The sequence below is a fragment of the Xenopus laevis genome, chromosome 1S (assembly GCF_017654675.1).
Source record: "Xenopus laevis strain J_2021 chromosome 1S, Xenopus_laevis_v10.1, whole genome shotgun sequence".
In the NCBI taxonomy this organism is placed as follows: domain Eukaryota; kingdom Metazoa; phylum Chordata; class Amphibia; order Anura; family Pipidae; genus Xenopus; species Xenopus laevis.
Genome location: NC_054372.1, coordinates 72,117,551 through 72,136,499, shown reverse-complemented (window position 1 = coordinate 72,136,499; position 18,949 = coordinate 72,117,551). Strand labels below are relative to the sequence as shown.

At 39.0% G+C, this 18,949-nt stretch overlaps 2 protein-coding genes across 4 annotated transcripts in view; one reads left to right on the top strand and one right to left on the bottom strand.

Moving 5' to 3' along the window:
* Window positions 1–18,088, top strand: part of LOC108706777 (neuronal acetylcholine receptor subunit alpha-7) — an 82,874-nt gene extending 64,786 nt beyond the window's left edge. For both annotated transcript variants that reach the window (XM_018243473.2, XM_041579719.1), the window contains 2 exons: window positions 15,116–15,225; window positions 17,227–18,088. In XM_018243473.2, the coding sequence (XP_018098962.2) occupies window positions 15,116–15,225; window positions 17,227–17,742 (626 nt within the window). In that variant the 3' untranslated portion in view covers window positions 17,743–18,088. The remainder of the gene's footprint in view (window positions 1–15,115; window positions 15,226–17,226) is intronic.
* Window positions 1,036–8,810, bottom strand: LOC121399326 (golgin subfamily A member 6-like protein 22). Of its 2 annotated transcripts, XM_041579720.1 has the most exons (10): window positions 8,562–8,810; window positions 6,878–6,915; window positions 5,578–5,647; window positions 4,988–5,027; window positions 4,345–4,432; window positions 3,498–3,545; window positions 3,216–3,263; window positions 3,040–3,113; window positions 1,743–2,280; window positions 1,036–1,243 (listed from the first exon to the last, which is right to left on the bottom strand). In XM_041579720.1, the coding sequence occupies exons 2-10, from the start codon at window positions 6,899–6,901 to the stop codon at window positions 1,184–1,186; spliced, it is 990 nt and encodes a 329-aa protein (XP_041435654.1). In that variant the 5' UTR covers window positions 6,902–6,915; window positions 8,562–8,810; the 3' UTR covers window positions 1,036–1,183. The 2 variants fall into 2 exon arrangements, with proteins under 2 accessions (XP_041435654.1, XP_041435655.1); XM_041579721.1 differs by lacking the exon at window positions 8,562–8,810 and having other exon boundaries at window positions 6,878–7,008.
* Window positions 18,089–18,949: the final 861 nt, after the last annotated feature.

Here is an 18,949-nt window from a genome sequence, read left to right as displayed (position 1 = left end):
CCCCTCTGCCCTGCACCTGCCCATTTGAGCAGTCCCTCCACAGTATTAAATTACACAATTGGTCAGTTACCTTTATCAGAATGAGGCACTGGAGCCTCTTATCTCCCCTCAAGATTCACCATAGAGATTCAATAAAAACTCAGAGACATATTTATGGGTAAACCTGTTGGTGGGAACAGAATTTATTCATATTAAAGTCAATTTAGGTTGGGCATTCATGACAGCTAATGATCCAGAGGAAGGCAAAAACCCTAGAGTGCTTGGGCCATTCTGCAATAAAGGGAAAAATTCCTTCCTGACTCCAAATGGCAATCGGTATTACTCCCTGGATCATGGCTTAAAGGAACAGTTCAGTGTAAAAATAAAAATTGGGCAAATAGATTGTGCACAATAAAAAATGTTTCTAATATAGTTAGCCAAAAATGTAACATATAAAGGCTAGAGTGACTGGATGATTAACATAATAGCCAGAACATTACTTCCTGTGGCCCCCCTTCAAGTCACTGATTGGTTAGTGGCTGATAACCAATCAGTGGAAACCAAGTGAGCTGCAAAGCAGAAAGTAGTGTTCTGGTTTTTATGTTAGACATCCAGTCACTCCAGGCTTTTTACATTACATTTTTGGCTAACTAACTATATTAGAAACATTTTTTATTTTGCACAGCCTATCTATTTACCCAGTGTTTATTTTTATACTGAACAATTCCTTTAATGTCTGTGTTCAGTTCAATGTAAAAAAGAAAAACTGGGTAAATAGATAGCCTGTGCAAAATAAAAAATGTTTCTAATATAATAAGTTAGCCAAAAATGTAACGTATAAAGGCTGCAGTGACTGGATGTCTAACATAATAGCCAGAGCACTACTTCCTGCTTTGCAACCCATGTAGCCCCCCTTTAAGTCACTGATTGGTTAGTGGCTGGTAACCAATCAGTGGAAACCAAGAGAGCTGCAAAGCAGGAAGTAGTGTTCTGGCTATTATGTTAGACATCCAGTCACTCCAGCCTTTATACATTATATTTTTGGCTAACTATATTAGAAACATTTTTTATTTTGCACATCCTATCTATTTACCTAATGTTTATTTTAATACTGAATAATTCTTTAAATATGTCTGTGTGGAAGGGAGGGTGCATGTGTAAGTATATGTGTGAATGCTTATGTGGGTTCCAGTGTGGGTGTAATTCACGGAGCAGGAGTGGGTCGACGACAATTTATCCCTCTGAAGAACTTCTTGGTGGAACGCTGCAAAGAAAATAAATATCTTGTAAATTGTTAAAGAAGAATTAATTACAGATAAATAATTATTAGCATGTCACCTCTCTGGAATGGCACCTTTTATTGTTATATTGATCAGCTGGTGTGAGTCTAGTTTCCAAAGGCAAAGCTTCTTCCAAAGAAGTGAAGAGCGACAACGGCCCTATGAGAGTTACAAAACCTCCCCCTTATTGGTCTACTAGAGAATCAACAGCGATATCTGGAGACTTGGCCAGATCTCTGCTCAGAGTCAGTAACCTAGTACAACCTATAGACAGCCATACCCTGGCCAATAGGAGAAATTCTCTGACTCATCAGGCCACAGGCAAAAAAAAGACAGAGAACATACAAGGCAGCTATGGCAACCTTTCAATTTCTCCAATCATTTGGGTAGACAGCCTGAACGACTGGAAGGCTATAAAGTACATGAGAGCCAACATGGTGCATTAGCATATGAAAATAGAAAGCCAGTAATTAAATATATTACCCAGATCCTCTGGAGCCTGATTGCAACCCTTCTTCTCCGGGTTGGCTGCTGCTGTTTTTGTTCAGCAGGAACATCTTCCTCTTGTTCCTGCTTTTGCTCTTCTTGTTCCTCCAGTTCTATCACCTGTTCTTGCTGTTCAAGAGGAACATCTTTCTTCAGTTCTCCCACCTCTTCTATCTTTTCAGCAGGTATATCTTTCTCCAATTCTTCCACCTCTTCTTGTTTTTCAGCAGGAACATCTTTCCCCGGTTCTTCTGCCTCTTCTTGCTTTTTAGCAGGAACATCTTCCTCTTGTTCCTGCTTTTGCTCCTCTTGTTCCTCTTCTTCCTCCAGTTCTATCCCCTCTTCTTGCTGTTCAGGAGGAACATCCTTCTCCAGTTCTTCCACATCCTCTTTCTTTTCAGCAGGAACATCTTCATCTTGTTCCTTCTTTTGCTCCGCTTGTTCCTGTATATGGTGTTCCACCTCTTCTTGCTCCTCCCGATGGTTCTCCTCTTCCTGCAGGTGATCTTCCTCCACTTTCTCCTGTTGACTGGTCCTAAAGGGGGTATAATGGAGAACAATCAGTCAATGTAATTTGTTTTCAAAGTGTTGAGACTAGAAATATCATTACTGAAGTAATAATATATTCCCTGATAGTCTTTGATGTGTTGATGGGGGGGTCAGTATTTTATATGGGTAGATAAGAGTAAACTGACAGACCAGCTCAAATTTTTGTGGAAAATGGGATAAAAAGAGAAGGTTTTCCGATATACATTTTTTCGCCTTCTTGCTGTGTTAAAATCATTACATAGAACCTATTTTTCTGTCTGCTCTTCGTCTGGACTGAATGGTTCCTAACTCACAATTCATACTATTGCAAAGCCACACTTCAACTAGTGATGGGCGAATTTGCGCTGTTTCGCTTTGGCGTAAAATTAGCGAAATTCGCAAAACGGCGAAAAATTCGCGAAACGGTGCCGGCGTCTCGTTTTTGACGCCGGCGCCCATTTTTTTTGCACCGGCGCCCGTTTTTGCCGCAAATAAATTCGCCCATCACTAACTTCAACTGGTTGTACAAGTGACTTTTCCAGATTAGATTAAATTAGATGTCTAATTGTAGGCTGCAGCTGAGGAATTCTGGGAGATTGTGGTGGCACCTGCAGTGCAAGAAGAATCAGAGGAATATAAAACTGTGCAACGCTAAAATCAGTGCTCTGACGGGCTACATCAATTTTTTCTTATATATATATATATATATATATATTGTTCATATGCGTCATAAACTGGAATGGAAAATGAAATGTAAAATACATACATGGTAGCTTCTTCCAGCTCCTTCTCCTTCTCGAGGAGTTTGCTCTCCATGCCCTCCGATATTGATCTTAAAGTCTGTCGGGGAAGACACAAGGAGAGGAGCAAAGGGTAAATAAGACATTTATACTCTGTATTGGAGGAAGCATGAGGGACAGAGACAGTGATCCTGACACTTACTTGAAAGGCTTCAGCAACCTCCTCTGCGTCTATTTTGATGTCTCTGAGCTGTGGGAGAAGAGACTCAATGTTATACACTGCATTATACCCATGTTATTAGGGTTCTTATGAGGGGCCTCTGCGCATAACCCACACTGCATTGCAACAGTCTTTGCTTTTGCTTTGTTGCTGATGAAAATGGGACTTAGGTGGGTGAGATTAGAAGAGATCCAGTCAATAATACTGTTACTACTGTTACTAAGGCACCCAGACACTAATATTAATACTAATAATGCCACTTACAGGTGATTCCGGCAGCTGGAAATCAGTCACAATCTTATCCAGTTGTTCCTGTAACATAAAAAAGTGTCAGAGTGAGGGAGAAATGGATTAAGCAATATTATTGGGTAGATGGGAAGCAGAAATATGGAGCAGCGCTGCTGTGCAGTTCCCATTCACCTGCAGTGTCACTATAGGCCACACATCAGTGATATGTATATAATTATAATAATAATATAGTGAATAAAGTACCCCCTCTTGTAAATATAATGTTTTTTTACAGGTCATGGAACTCCGAGGTAACTTCTAATATCCTCATATTTTGCATCTGGGGGTACTTTATTTATTATAATACACAAGTTTCAGTGAGTCATGTGACAGAAATGACATCAGAACTCACCATTTATAAGGATATAATTTACAAGATATACATGGCTTTTGTATATTATAATTAGATATATGATTATATGGGTTACTGTCAGTTCCTGGTTTAAAGGGCATAAGAAACAAATACTGGCAACAATAGGAATTTACAATAAATATTAGTGCTTCACCCGCATGTACATGAAGGCCACAGGGCAATGTTTTTATAGACTTGGGGATAGCATTTTATTTTTCTTCTCAGTTTGGGACATAAAACATATATATTCTCCTCTATAATTAGTTTCTAGTCTGGAGGTGCAATAGCTGACTACATTGTATAAGCCAAGAGCTGGCAATCTAATGCCACACTAAATTGCAAATAGTTAATGGACTGAATCAGACCAGGGGCGCAACAGTCCATGAGAAACAAAAGGCCTGGGGACACAACATTTCTATAATAATAATAATTACAATCTAATATCATTATTCCATATTTTGGATTCCTTACCAGATTCATGACCACATAGATGAAATAGACTAGGTTTGCCCTAGTCAGGTATTGGTGGGTGTCTCCGTATCGGATGAGGAAGTTGGCTCTGAAAAGGAATTCCCATTGAGCATTAATACAAGGTTGTATCTACTGCTGCATTGCATTTCTACTATGTCTGGGCCCTGGTTAAACTGTATAGAGCCCAAATGATCCAAAAACAGTGAAAATAAAAAGGCACTAATCAAAGAACAATTTCCGGCAAAATAATCTTTTTTAGAGATAGTTGAAGGAGGAAAAGTCAGCTAAAATGTTCTAAATTGCTTACGATGAATATTTATAGATAGGGCCCTGGTGTGGAGTCGATGTCCAAAGTCTATACAATCTTGAAGCAGGGGGTTTATTTACTATGTGATGCTGCAATTAGAGAATGGGTGATTGGGTGCATGTGGCTGGCCCCTGGCACACCACCCTGGTACATTTTGCACTTTATTCAGACCCCCAAGAGATAGTGTCTCAGGGGCCAAACAATACAGGACAGGTCAATTGACACCAAATTCTGAGGCCAATGAGGGATCCCATTTTGCCCCCTTATCTCTCCTGCACACACCCCGGGGCAACGGCTAACAATTCCCAAAAATAAGCAAATTTCTGTTTTACTTACAAGTCATCTATCTTCCCGAACTCTCTCCTGTAGTGATGTTCTGCAAGGGAAAAAACATTTCCATGAAACACTGAGCTAAAGGAGGGAAGGACATTTACATACAATTCTCTCTCTGAAATTTTATGTCTAACTTTCTCCCAACCCTTCTGCCTTCAAAAGATCTCTTAAAATACACTTATTTAGAGAAGCCTCCCCTCCCTCTGCTTAACTACCAAATGCAATACCACATACAGTTCTACATCTCTCACCCACTTATATCTGATCTTGCCCACTCCCACACCTCGTGTCTTATTCCCTTCCCTTTAGATTGTAAACTCTTTTTGCACAGAGCCTTCCTTACCTTTTGTCCCGGTATTGGTTGTGATGTATGTAACTCCATATGTTCTATGTATGTAATTAATGTGACTTAGTTGTATAAACACATTTACTTTACAGCACTGCAAAATATGTTGGCGCTATATAAATAAATTTTATTATTAATAATAATAATAATAATAATAGACCAGCGCTACAGTCTTTGCCTTTGAAACCCTAGAAGCCTACTGAGAAGCCCATTGAATAAAGGAATGGATGATTAATATAATATTTACCATAAAAATAGAGTAGACTCTCGATGTCTATCTCTTCCTCCCTGAAGTTCTTCCGGGTCAACAAAATCGCCTTTAAGAAAAGAAAGAGAGATACAATTTTCACCATACCAGAGGCCCCCCTTTAGACTAGAAGAAAAGAACTTTCATTTGAAGCAACGTAGGGGGTTCTTCACAGTCAGGACAGTGAGGTTGTCGAATGCACTGCCGGGTGATGTTGTGATGGCTGATTCAGTTAATGCCTTTAAGAATGGCTTGGATGATTTTTTGGACAGACATAATATCAAAGGCTATTGTGATACTAAACTCTATGGGGCAAATTCACTAAGATTCGCAGTCCGCCAGGCGTAACTTCGCCGCACTTCGTCGCACTTCGCCAGGCGTAGTTTCGCCAGCGCTTCGCAAATTCACTAAAATCTGAAGTTGCGCTCAGGGGTAGCGTAAGGTTGCGAAGTTGCGCTAGGGTTGATTTGCTAAGTGAAACGATGTTACGCTAGCGAAGGCTAATTTGCATACGGCGCCAAATTCAAATTTCAATGGAGGAATACGTATCAGCACTACAAATGCCTAGAAAACCTTCAAAACATCAAATAAAAATTTTATTTTGCCCTACACATGTGCCCACTGTATAGGTAAGTTGCCATGAGTCAGGAAATGTAGGGGGGAAGGAGGGGAGCCCCAAAAAAATGTTCGATCTTTTTCAGCCTATCACCCATAATGTAGAAAACACGCCAGCGTTTTTTGGGACTTAGAAAAATTTTTGACTTTTTTTGAAGCAATACCTATCTACTCTATTGCGCTTCGCCTGGTCTGAGGTGGTGAAGGAAGTCTAGCGTAAAAGGTAGCGTTCAGTACACTGCGCGCGTTAGTGAATTTGCGTAGTTACGTCCGTAGCGAAACTTCGCCAGGCGTAAGGGTGCGAAGTAACACTAGCGAATCTACGCCAGCGTTCGTTAGTGAATTTGCGCAGTAACGAAAATGCCAAACGCTAGCGAAGTAACGCTAGCGTTCGGCGCTTCGGCGCTTAGTGAATTTGCCCCCATAGATAGTATAGGTATGGGTATATAGAATTTATGTGAAAGTAGGGAGGGGTGTGCGTATGGATGCTGGATTTTCATTTGGAGGGGTTGAACTTGATGGACTTTGTCTTTTTTCAACCCAATTTAACTATGTAACTATGTAATTTTGAATGGGTGTAAATGCTGCCTGTTTCATGGTATGGCAGCTCCCACCTAAAACTCCAGTTTAGATGAGGGAATTTTTTTTCTCTTTTTTGGAAGTACAAAAGAAACAGATACATTACCAGCAACTCTGGGGAGCGGTCCATGATGTTTCAGCAGTCTAAAGGAAGAAAAATGATACAAATCAGCAATATATTCAGCACAGCAATAGTTTCAAATTTTTAAAGACTTTTATATGAATGTGACAGTCGTTATTGTGTAGTTTAAGTGTTAGCAGGTGAAATAAAGTATTAAGATATTTCCTTGTCTTTATTTTGCGGCACATTGTTGCCCTCAATGTTACATGGCACGTTATAATGCTGGTGATTGTGTTGAATTTGATTCTATGAAGACAATGTACAGTATATTTATGGGGTTATATATGTGTGGTGTGCTATTAGGGTTAGCCTGGGGCACCTCTGGTCTGTAAATAACATTATGTTCTGTGTTCAAATAAAGACACTACAGATATAATTTATGAAGACCCCGGACAGAAGTTCAAGTGCACTAAGGGCACAAATGTTAATCCTATTTTATTGCTTATTACCAAAGAATGACAAGGTTTCAGGCTGCAGTGCTATCATGATCCGCCTATGCAGGCTAATAAATCCTGCCAACCAGATTGTCCCATGTATGGACCCATATAGACTGCCTGTCCCCTTAATGGCCATATCAGGAATGACATAGTTGGCCAGCTTAAATTTATTGCAACATAGGACTCTTGTATTTGTCTATGTGAATTTTGTAGTCACAACCGCATTGCACCCCCGTTTAATGTTTTTAAAAATTAGTGATGAGCACAACTTTCCCTTGTTTGTTATATTTCATTTTTTATTAATTGTTTTTACGAGTTATTTAACTTTTTCTGCAGCAGCTCTCTAGTTTGCCATTTCAGCAATACGATTGCTAAGTTCCAAATGACCCCAGCAACCATGCATTGATTTGAATGAGACTGGAATATGAATAGGAGAGGCCTGAATAGAAAGATGAGTAATAAAAAGTAGCAATAACAATACATTTGTAGCCTGCAGGTCAGTGACCCCCCCCCCCATTTGAAAGAGTCTGGAAAGAGTCAGAAGAAGAAGGCAAATAATTTCAAAAACTTTAAAACGTTTTTAAAAAAATAATTAAGACCAATTGAAAAATTGCTTAGAATTAGCCATTCTATAACATACTAGAAGTTAACTTAAAGGATAAGTAAACCTTACAAGTAGTCAAGGAAGTTGTCAGGGGAAAGAAAGAGGCTGATGTTCTTCTGCTTAGGAATAAAATTAGAACCTTTCATACATCTTTCCTAAGCAGAAGCCTCTTTCTTTCTCCTGACAAACAACTTCCTTGGTGGTCAGACTGGTGGGAAAATGACCAGCAGGTGGCGCTGTTGTAACACAATTCATTCAAATTAAAAGTACATGTCTCCCATAATATATTGGAATAAAAAGAAAATAAATAATGAATGTCAATTACAAAAGTGCTTAGAATAGCCCCCTTATCAATTTTACATTCACTTATTTTTAAGGTTTACTTATTCTTTAAAGGTGAACCACCCCTTTAAAGTCAGCCAGTAGCACAAATCTATATGTGTGTCTGGTCACCTTAACCCTCACAGAGCATTCTTTACACTTCATTGATCTGCATTTACATTTACAGGTGCCATAGTGTATTGGGTGCAGAGTGGGAAAACACTGGGGTTTATACAAAGTCTCATGTGAACTTAGGGCAGAGTTAATAGATATAATACAAGTATCAATTGGATTTTTTCAAGGTTACCTTTCAAAAAACGCAGAAGTCGTAGTTGTTGTCGCTTCTGGAAGAAAAAGAAAAGGGACCGGCACAAGGCCGGGTACCCCAAGGGGTCTCCCTGAGGAGACCCTGGCTATCCCAAAAACTAGTTCTGATAAGGATGGATTATATCAAACTAGGAGGAAGCCAAAAAATGCTCTGATGATGAGGAGCAGAAAACTTGCAAAAAAATTGCAAAAATGTCAGCAAACGCAGCAAATGCGGCAAACGCTGTAGCCCGATGTCTGTATAGAGAGAGAGAATAAAAATTAGTACAAGTCAGCTTTACAGATAATGCATTCAGCACTTCATATTTCCCATAAAATACAGAGTATAGCTTTGCGTCACTAGAAACTCCCAGGCCTCAGATTGTACAAAACTGTAAGTCTGATCATAGTGGCCAATAAGAAATGAGCATTGGCATAGTTAAAGCAAGGCCATAATACACTGGTGCAATTTACTCCACGTTGTGGCCCAGTTTTAGAGGTATAAGGTACAGGAAACACCATATCAAGTAGTATTAAATGGTCTAGTTCAAATTAGAATAATACATTAGTTGCTATGGATAATGGCACTTTTGTACCGAAAATCAATCAATGATCCTTCTTGTCCCCAACTCAAGGTCAGACTCATTGACTTGTTAGATTTTCGTCTGCTGTTTAGTAGCCAGGAATGTACCAAATCCACTGTTTCAATTTGACTTTTTTTTAACATTTTATATCTGGTTGCTAGGCTCTCTGCCATTAGCAACCGTCCATTTGTTTGAAATCAGTAATAGAAGGAACATCCGCTAGTTAGGGGGGTGTAACCCAAATATTTTCCCTCTTTTTCCATTAAATTAAGGGTTATTTGGCAATATACAGGCAATATTAGAGGCAATATACACTTAACACAGAGCCAACCAACGGACAAAACCAACTGTCAAATCCCTTGGGGTAAAGTCATCTCTCTTCTATTACTCCCCCCCACTCATTTGCTATCACCCGCCTACTGTCCCCATGGCACGTGCCTCTGCTTCCCATCCCTAGTTCCAAACTTAGATAACGGGAGCATGTATTTAGCTACAATGTTGGTACATAAGAGCAGGGCTGGGGGCAGTGGGGCAAATCTCTAAAGAGACTGTCAGTACTGGAAACACAAATGAAGCAGCTTATGGTGAGCTACAGGGGTCCCAAAATGTTCCCTTCATTAATAAATGTGAATATTTTCTGATAGTCCTGTATAACTGCCAAATACTGGTCTGTGTCTCCCAACCAGCACTAAGATTAAAGGCTCCTCCAAAGCAAAGAAAATTCCCCAGGTACACATACCTCTCACAAAAGTGACAACCAACGGACAAAACCAACTGTCAAATCCCTAAGGGTAAAGTCATCTCTCTTCTATGGGACCTGCTGTATGTCCCTCCCCCACTCATTTGCTATCCCCCTCCTACTGTCCCCATGGCACGTGCCTCTGCTTCCCACCCCTAGTTCTAGACTTGGATAAAGGGAACATGTATTTAGCTACAATGTTATTACATAAGAGCAGGGCTGGGGCAGATACCAGGGGGCAGAGGGAAAAATCTCTAAGGAGCCTGTCAGTACTGGGAACACAAATTAAGCAGCTTATGGTGAGGTACAGGGGTCCCCAAATGTTCCCTTCATTAATAAATGTGAATATTTGCTGATAGCCCTGTATAACTGCCAAATCCTGGTCTGTTTCTCCCAACCAGCACTAAGGCATCTCCCAAGCCAATTTTAGGGGGAAAATCTCCAAATTCACTAAAATCAGTGACAGGAGGAACATCTGCTAGTTAGGGGGGTGTAACCCAAATATTTCCACTCTTTTTCCATTAAAATAAGGGTTATTTGTCAAAAAAAGTTTCAGAGGGAATATACACTTAACACAGAGCCAACAAACCAGCACTAAGATTAAAGGCTCCTCCCAAGCCAATTTTAGGGGAAAAAATCTCCAAATTCACTAAAATCAGTAAGAGGCACAACATCCACAAGTTTGGGGGCATCACCCTATTATTTACCTAAAATAAGGGTTATTTGGCAAGAAAATCTCTCAGAGGGAAAGTACGCTTACCTCTCACCAAAGTGACAACCAACGGACTGAACCAACTGTCACATCCCCAGATTGAAGTCACCTCTGTTCTCTGCTCTTAAAGGGGAAGTGTCCCCTGCTAATGAGTGAGGTTTATATGGCATTTATTTCTAATTAGATGTGCAGTACATACACAGCCTATTAAGTACACTGAGCATTGCTTTCTATGTGTGGCCTATTGAGTCAGCGCACTCAGTCCAATGCCAACCCACGTAACAGAGAGGAATGCTGAAGCAGCAAACATAAGCCATTAGTGAGCCAGTACAGAGTCATATGGGTAAGTCATTAGACAACAGGACATTGATACATCATAAATCTCTGTAACATCCAGAATAAAGAGATGAGAATTAAACGTCTGACCGTTCTGTCCCTTATTATTGGAGAAACAGAACTAGATATCAGTAAGTACTGCAGGAAGCCCCAGTCTGGTTTGTACAAAGAGTGAAAATGTGTGTAGGGAAGTAGTGTAAAATCCTTGCACTGTAAAGGAGCAGGCACAGAGCCTGTCTGTGTGCTGTAAGCTGTTCCCTAGCAACCAGCTGTACAGGCTCTCAGTGCTACAGGAAGTGACACAGCAGCTAGTGAGTGGCTGGCAGGAAGAGGAAACAGCAGAAGAGAAAAGCCTAGCAGAGAGAACCACACGCTGGACATAGAGAGAGACCAGAGAGCTGCCGGTGGGCCCAGAGAGCTGAGAGGCTCCACCAAAATCAGACATTTGGATCAAGCTGGGACAGGGAAGCCTCATACTATGCCTGGAGAGACAGAGAGTGTGAAAGGAATACAGACTGGAGGAACAACCAGCAGGAGATTCCTATCTGAGCATCCAAAGGGGCTGGTAGTCTCACTGTATGTCTGACTTTGCTGGACTCGACTGAAGAGAAACTATAAAGCATCTAAAGAGGATTTGGAGTGAGTACTGATATTTAAAGTGACAGGGTACTAAAGGAGCGCTCAGAGATTTCTACAGATTTGTATTACTTGGACTGTCAGGAGCCATCCGTTACTTTAAAGAACTTATCCAGTTATTTAGTCTGACAGACCACGCAAGCAAGTTAGTTAGTGAAGCCCTATTGCCAGCGGTTAGTGCTGTCTGTGTTAGTTGCCCATTTATTTTAGATAAACATGTTCTGTTTAACAAATAGTGTGTGTGTTTTATTACTGTGTTCCCAGTGGGGCCACCCGTAGGTTCCTGCTAGGTGGAGACACTGCGCTACTAAGTACCAGGACCATACCTCCCAACTGTCCCTTTTTAGACAGTCCCTCTTTTGACAGCTCAACCCATAGTCCCCACAGCCAGAAAAAGAAACAAAGTTTCTAACTTAATTGCCTTTTGGCAGAGAGCCAAGAACAGCCAAAGCAGAAGATAAGATACCTTTGTAACAATTTCTAGATAAGCAAATAAGTAATTGTAACAATATAAGATAACAGGTCCTTTGGGAAATGTTAGACTCACAGCTTAAAGGGCAATTCACCTTCATTAGCAAAACTGTAATAACTAAAAAAAACACATATGTTCAACCTTTCATAACCTGCCAAATTTTGTAAAATGAACATGGTAATTAGGGGTGTGGCCACAAAAATGGGTATGGTCAAAAAATATCGCCAGGCTATGTGCGCGAACATTTTAGTCCCTCTTTTTATTTTCAAAATGTTGGGAGGTATGTGATATATGGTCCTGGGCTGAGCTGATTAGGCGACAATACAATGCTTGCAAAGGGCTTATAATACCGCAGGTCACCTTTTGTAAACCAGCTACCCTGAGGTTAATGGAAGCAAAGCAAGACAATACTGAATAGAACAAGTATAAAATATATACAATTAGAATAGTAATAGAAAGTAACAATTATTGTAGCTGAGCAATCATTTTTTAGCCTGCCATGGCAGGTGACCTCAATTTGAAAGTTTGAAAGAGGCAGAAGAAGAAAGCAGCAGAGGATGAACAACCTCTTTAAGATAATATTTCAGCACATGCTATGATTTTCCTATGTGAACATGCCCTAACCTTACAGAAGTCAGCTTTGACAGTTTTTGCCTACCAGTGCTCAAGGAAGGAAGTCAGTCATTCATATAGAGAAATTCTGGGGATTAGAGTGGTGTTGCCATAATGCACCATACATAAAGGAACATTAATCTGTCATTTTAAATAAAGCAGTTAGTTATTTAAACAGTTATTTCTGTTCATGAGACTTTGCTTATATATGTATGTCATTAAATTACTTTAATTTCTTATATAAACCAGGCTACATTGATTTTCTATTGTCAGGGATTAGGTTCTGTATTTCAAAAGCAATAATCATTTTAAATACTATCACATACCATGTTTCCATGTTCTGCAAATCAATACAGATTATTCAAAGTCAGAATGCATTTTTATTTTAATCCCTTTGTCTGGCTGTTCCCTTGATTGATTTTGTCTAAACATGATTAAAGGGCAGTTAGGTCATGCTGAATTTAATTGTGTGTTCCTAAAAGCCGCCACTTCTGTTAAAAAACATTTTTACATTCAAAGAAAATACATTTGTCTTGCAAACTAAAAGTAGACTGGTGGATTTATAGTTTATTAAAACCCACATTAATCACTGTGGTTAATCAAACTAATATGAAAACATAAGTCAGCTAGGAGCTGATGTTATGGGCACTGGTCAGATGCATTTTTAATTTGCCAGTTATATAATCCTTAGGAGAGTCTCTATTGCATCTACAGTATATTACATTTAAAAGTTACTGGGTATCACAATGTTCACCTGGCAAATAATCTTATTGGTTTTATTTTGCAGAATTCTCTGCAGTAGTAGAGTGTTCTTATAGTGCAGGGAGAGATAATCCCACAGACATATTTCTATAGATGGTTCTTAGCCCCAGGCAGCATAAACTTTGCATGTGCTACTTCTTCCAAATGTACATTAAGCAACAGAATTGCAGCGTAAAACTGTCATAGACAAATAAGAGTATTTTGAGTCTTCCTCAAAAATGTATTTCTTTATTTAGTTACCAGTAGCATTTAGTTTGCTACTAGTTTAAAAATTTTGTCATAACTAAACTTGCATGCACAAGATAGTATAATCAGGAAATTATGCTGTAGTGCACATATGCAAGTCCAATACTACTGGATACGACTGTGAACTTGCTTTAACTCTTTGGATACCAATTATTGGACTTTCTAAACACAGCTTCCTCCTAGGTCCCAACTATAAGTTTACAAGAGTCACTAAGTCCTGATGAACAGTATATACATATGTTGGATGCTTGCATTAAAGGGTTTCACTCCTATCTCTCTAAACTAGGTGACCCAACTGTAATTATAGATGCAAGATGACTCAACATGTAGACTTTAAAGCAGGGGGTATATTCATGCTAAGGAAACTACTGTAAATAAGTTAGCAGCAAAATCAAATTTTTCTTAATTGCCTTTTCCTATTGTATAGGAAAGCTTTTTCTACTAAGTTAGTATATGCATTTTATATGCAGGGCAGGTGAACGAATTCAAGTCTAGAGATCCCTAGGAGAACATCATTGCGGAAGTCTACTGGCAATCAATCTGATGTGAATGACAGATAGTCTTGTCATAGGTAGCAGATTTCTGTAGGGTCAGAACCATGAATATAAATGTACTTAGACATCTCACAATGTTAGCTTACATGTTACATCACATGGTCATTAAATGAATTTTAAGCAACAACTACAGATACCCAGCATCATAAATCAATAGAGGTATCTTTCCCAAAGGGCATGATTAGTCTTAACCTCTTTTAAAAACAAATTAAAAAACAAAAATTGGTTAGTGATGTTTTAGCAATTTTAGGGCTTTTACACAATTGTTTTATCCTGCTTGCCTGCCCTGCAGTGTGTACAAACCATTAGGAACTACAGGGCTGCATTAACTCCTGCATTCCCTTGCAGTGGAACACATGAAAGATCCAGCACAGGGGAATGCAGGTAGAACATGGAAGAGCCCAAAGATGGTGTAAAACAGAGTATTTATATAGATTCATGTGGAAGATGTAATTTGTTGACATCATGTGTGTTAATTTGGTGCATGCCTGAGTGCAGTTGTATGTGTTCTGTTGATCTTTTGTGGTTAGGTGATTTATGTGCAGCCATGCAGTATGCATCTAAATTAATTGCTAATTAGCCATGCAGGATGTGGCTTTTAAATGTGGTCAGTACTAATAAGGTGAGATGGCAACGATTATATCTGCTGCCCCTAATTTAAATATTCTGCACATATGTGATAAACCATGAGGCTCTTGAGGGCACTGTTAACACACAGTCTTCAGGAACACATTGATTATAATGAATTCCTGAATCTTTTTAGTTAAAGGGGACTTAAGGTGGGTTAATTTATGGCATCATTTATTTGGACTCTCAATATATTCAATATATTAGGCATGTGTTACAATAAATACGCTATAACCAACCACTCTGACACCTCTCCCCTCTCTTTCTGTTTGCAGCTCAGTATTTTGCAAGCATTATGGTAATCGTTGGCCTTTCTGTAGTAGTTACAGTACTAGTTCTGCAGTTTCATCACCATGATCCTCAAGCAGGAAAAATGCCCAGAATGGTAAGTATTGGAAATGATAAGATTTACCTTGCTTATACTCATATATTAGAGAAAAACAACCCAGTCCAAAAGTGGTTAAGCCACAATTCAAAATATTCTTGCATTTGTTTTCAGAATCTTCAAAAATATACATATAACTGAATAATGTTCATCATAAATAGTTTGATCATTAGTTTAAAAAAGTTTTTAAGTACTTACCTTGTTATTGTATCCCACCATTGGATTATGGGTAAAATGCAGTTATTTTTGTAATGCTTTGTCAAGCAGAAAAGTGAAATACATAAGGTCTGGTAAAGGATGAATGGGACTTTCTCTGATGGAACATAAGGCAGGTTGGGAGCTTATGCCAGATCCAAGCAACCACGTCACATCTCATAAACTCCTTCATGAGCCTTTACAGAAAAATACAAATAACGGCAGACAGCTAATGATCTCAGCATGAAAAAAAACATGTTGTGTGAAAAGCTAAATAATAATCTTCTTATATAAATCACTTCAGAAATGACAACAAGCAGACACATGCTATGATTATACTGTAGGTTAATGTTTTAAACTGTGAATCGTAACTGGTCCTGTGGCCCAGTTCTGTAAAATGCCTAGAGAGAGGCAATGCCAAATTGCCAGATTTAATGGTGGATTTATGTTGTGAAATCCATGACTTTACTTTCTGGACAGTTTCCCCAACATATATCTTACCACAAGGGCACACAATAGCATATACCACGAATTGGGACAAACAGATGTGATATCCCCTAATCTGCACAATTTCGCCTGTGCTTGGATGCACAAAAGTTTTTCCCTTTATCACATGTTTACATTGTGTACAATTTAAACATTGGTACATACCCATGTTTCTGGTACCTAAAAACGTGTTACTTTATGTATCTCCCTTTTGAACTAGGGATCTAGATACTTTTGATCCAATAGTTGTACCTTTTTTATATGATATCAATGGAGGGGAAGCAAATTCCCCCCACCATAGGGTATGCCCTACGTAGTATGTACCAATGTTTACGTAAAATGGTATTGACCTGTTTACTCAATGGTCCATATTGGGTGACAAAGGTAATCCTCGACCCCTTTGTTTTCTTAACCTTCCTATGATCAATGATTTTTTCTGCTCTGTCTAGTACCTTAGATGGATATCCCCTCTGTTTAAATTTGGTTCTCATTTGTTTAGTTTGAAATTCTCTCATCCCAGGATCACTTACTAGTCTGCGCACCCGGGTGAATTGACTAAAAGGGATTGACTGTTTGGTATGTAAGGGGTGATTGCTTTCAAAATGAAGTATCTGGTCAGTGGGCTTAGAGTATAATTTAGTTTATAAACCTCTCTCCCTATGAATTAGAATGTCCAAAAATGACACTTTTTTTGAATCACAAATCCGGGAAAATTTAACGGAGGAATGAAACCCATTGAGTCGTTCGTGGAACCGCGATAGGGAGCCCATGTCATCATTTATATATATATATATAGTCTGTGATAAACGACCGCACTCTGAAGACCGGACTTAGTTCTCTCTTGGTGGGTGCAGGGTCCAAAAAAGGATTCATATAACGATTTGTAAGTGAGGATCCGCACACCAAAGTTTTCATTTAACCAAAGTGTTTTATTTCGTACATAGCTCCGACGTTTCGGCCCACATTAGGGCCTTTCTCATCCTTGAGAAAGGCCCTAATGTGGGCCGAAATGTCGGAGCTATGTACGAAATAAAACACTTTGGTTAAATGAAAACTTTGGTGTGCGGATCCTCACTTACAAATCGTTATATATATATATATATATATATATATATATATATATATATATATATATATATATATATATATACAGTATATAATATATATAATATATAAGAATCTGGCCTTAGAATGTATGCCCTTTCTATTAAATCCCAATATTAGTAACATAAGAAACCAGGTATAGATGTAACATGAGTGTTCGTTTGGCTTATACTGTAATTTATGTTGCCCTTCATTTTTTATTTTCTGTTGTTCTAGGTAAGGGTTATCCTACTAAACTGGTGTGCATGGTTTTTACGAATGAGAAAACCCGGTGAGAACAAAAGGCCCATACCTTGCAAATACATCTATCCAAATCACCATTCAAGTATCAGTAGTATTGAAATGAACATAGCACCTGGACACCAGTCAACTAATGGAAACCTAGTATATTGTGGATACCATACTCTGGAGAGTCCATGCTGTCCACCCAACAGTGATTCAGGGGTTGTATGTGCCAGAGTGAATTGTCCATCCCTAGAAGACAGTGACCTGATTCAGAAGAAGGAGAACATGCCAGAAATAGTGAAGATCTTGGAGGAAGTGCAGTACATTGCAAGGCGCTTCAGAGAACAAGACGCAGGAGAAGAAATCTGCAGTGAGTGGAAGTTTGCAGCTGCTGTCATAGACCGCCTGTGTCTTGTGGCATTTTCACTTTTTGCCATTATCGCCACATTTACAATTTTGATGTCGGCTCCGAACTTTGCAGAGGCAGTTACTAAGGACTTTACATAAGTGCAATATGCTATCTGCTGGATAGAAAGAACAAATTGTTTCAAATATTCTTGCTCATTATGTCTGCAAGTCATGCGGACAATTAAAATGTGATAAAATATATGTCTTTGTGTTGGAAATAAATCATATCTGTATAATGATATATTCAACAGACCACATCCAAAGTTGCCTAAATATTGTCTGATATACTGTAGAATACATTTTTTCTTCAATATTATTTGCCCAGATTGACTGTATTTTTTTACATTTCCATATATGGTTTGCATACTCCATATTATACTGTCATAGGTCTGTGCTGTAAGGAAACATTTGTTCTGGCAAAACTAATAAAATGGCATCCCAGCTAGATCAAGATTTTCTTGTTTGTCCTGTACAGTTTTGAAAGAGCAGTGTTCATCTATGACCAAATATGTGGTAACATGTAATCATATACACTGATGAATGCTTCATGTACATTATAACTTGCACCACTCATATCTAACTTTATGTCTTTAAATTCCATATTGAAACATTTATGAGGAAATGGCTCAAAACTCCCAGAATTTCATGAAAGCCCACCCTATTCCTGGTAGGTCTCTACAACAGAGGTAGAAGGGTACAATAAATAATGCAAGCTTTCAACTGTTCATCAGCGACTTAACTGTGCCCCGCTTCCACATCCAGCAAAGTCTATTTTTTAGAGGTACACCTGCCCTGTCCCACCCCCTTAAAGGAATCAGAGATGGGACGGACGAGGTAGACACAGACCCAGGGGCCGGCTGCGGATTTTCAAGGGGCAGGTTAGGGTTGGGTGCACATGACTAATACATCTATTTTAATACACAAGCGTTATATCGGATCTGCCACCCTAAGAAATACTTCCAAATAAACTTTACTTACACCATATAATTTATCTGTGTTTCCTTCCTTCTTTTGGATTCCACAATAAGAGCATATAGGCAGGTGCCATTTTGTGAAACACTATTATCAAGGCAAGCTTTGCACCATCCTAAATGTGATGTATGCATTAGAAAGAACGACTTGGTGCATGTGGTCTTCGTCGTATGCAGAGAGTTTTGTTATACAGTACATATTTTATTGCCCAAATAAACTGCCACTCATTGTCACATTTGCATTGTTTGGTGTTGCCGACATGTTGGTTTTATCTGTTGGTGTATACTCATATTAGTGCCATAAGCTACCAATTGTATGAGTTTGGTGGTAATAT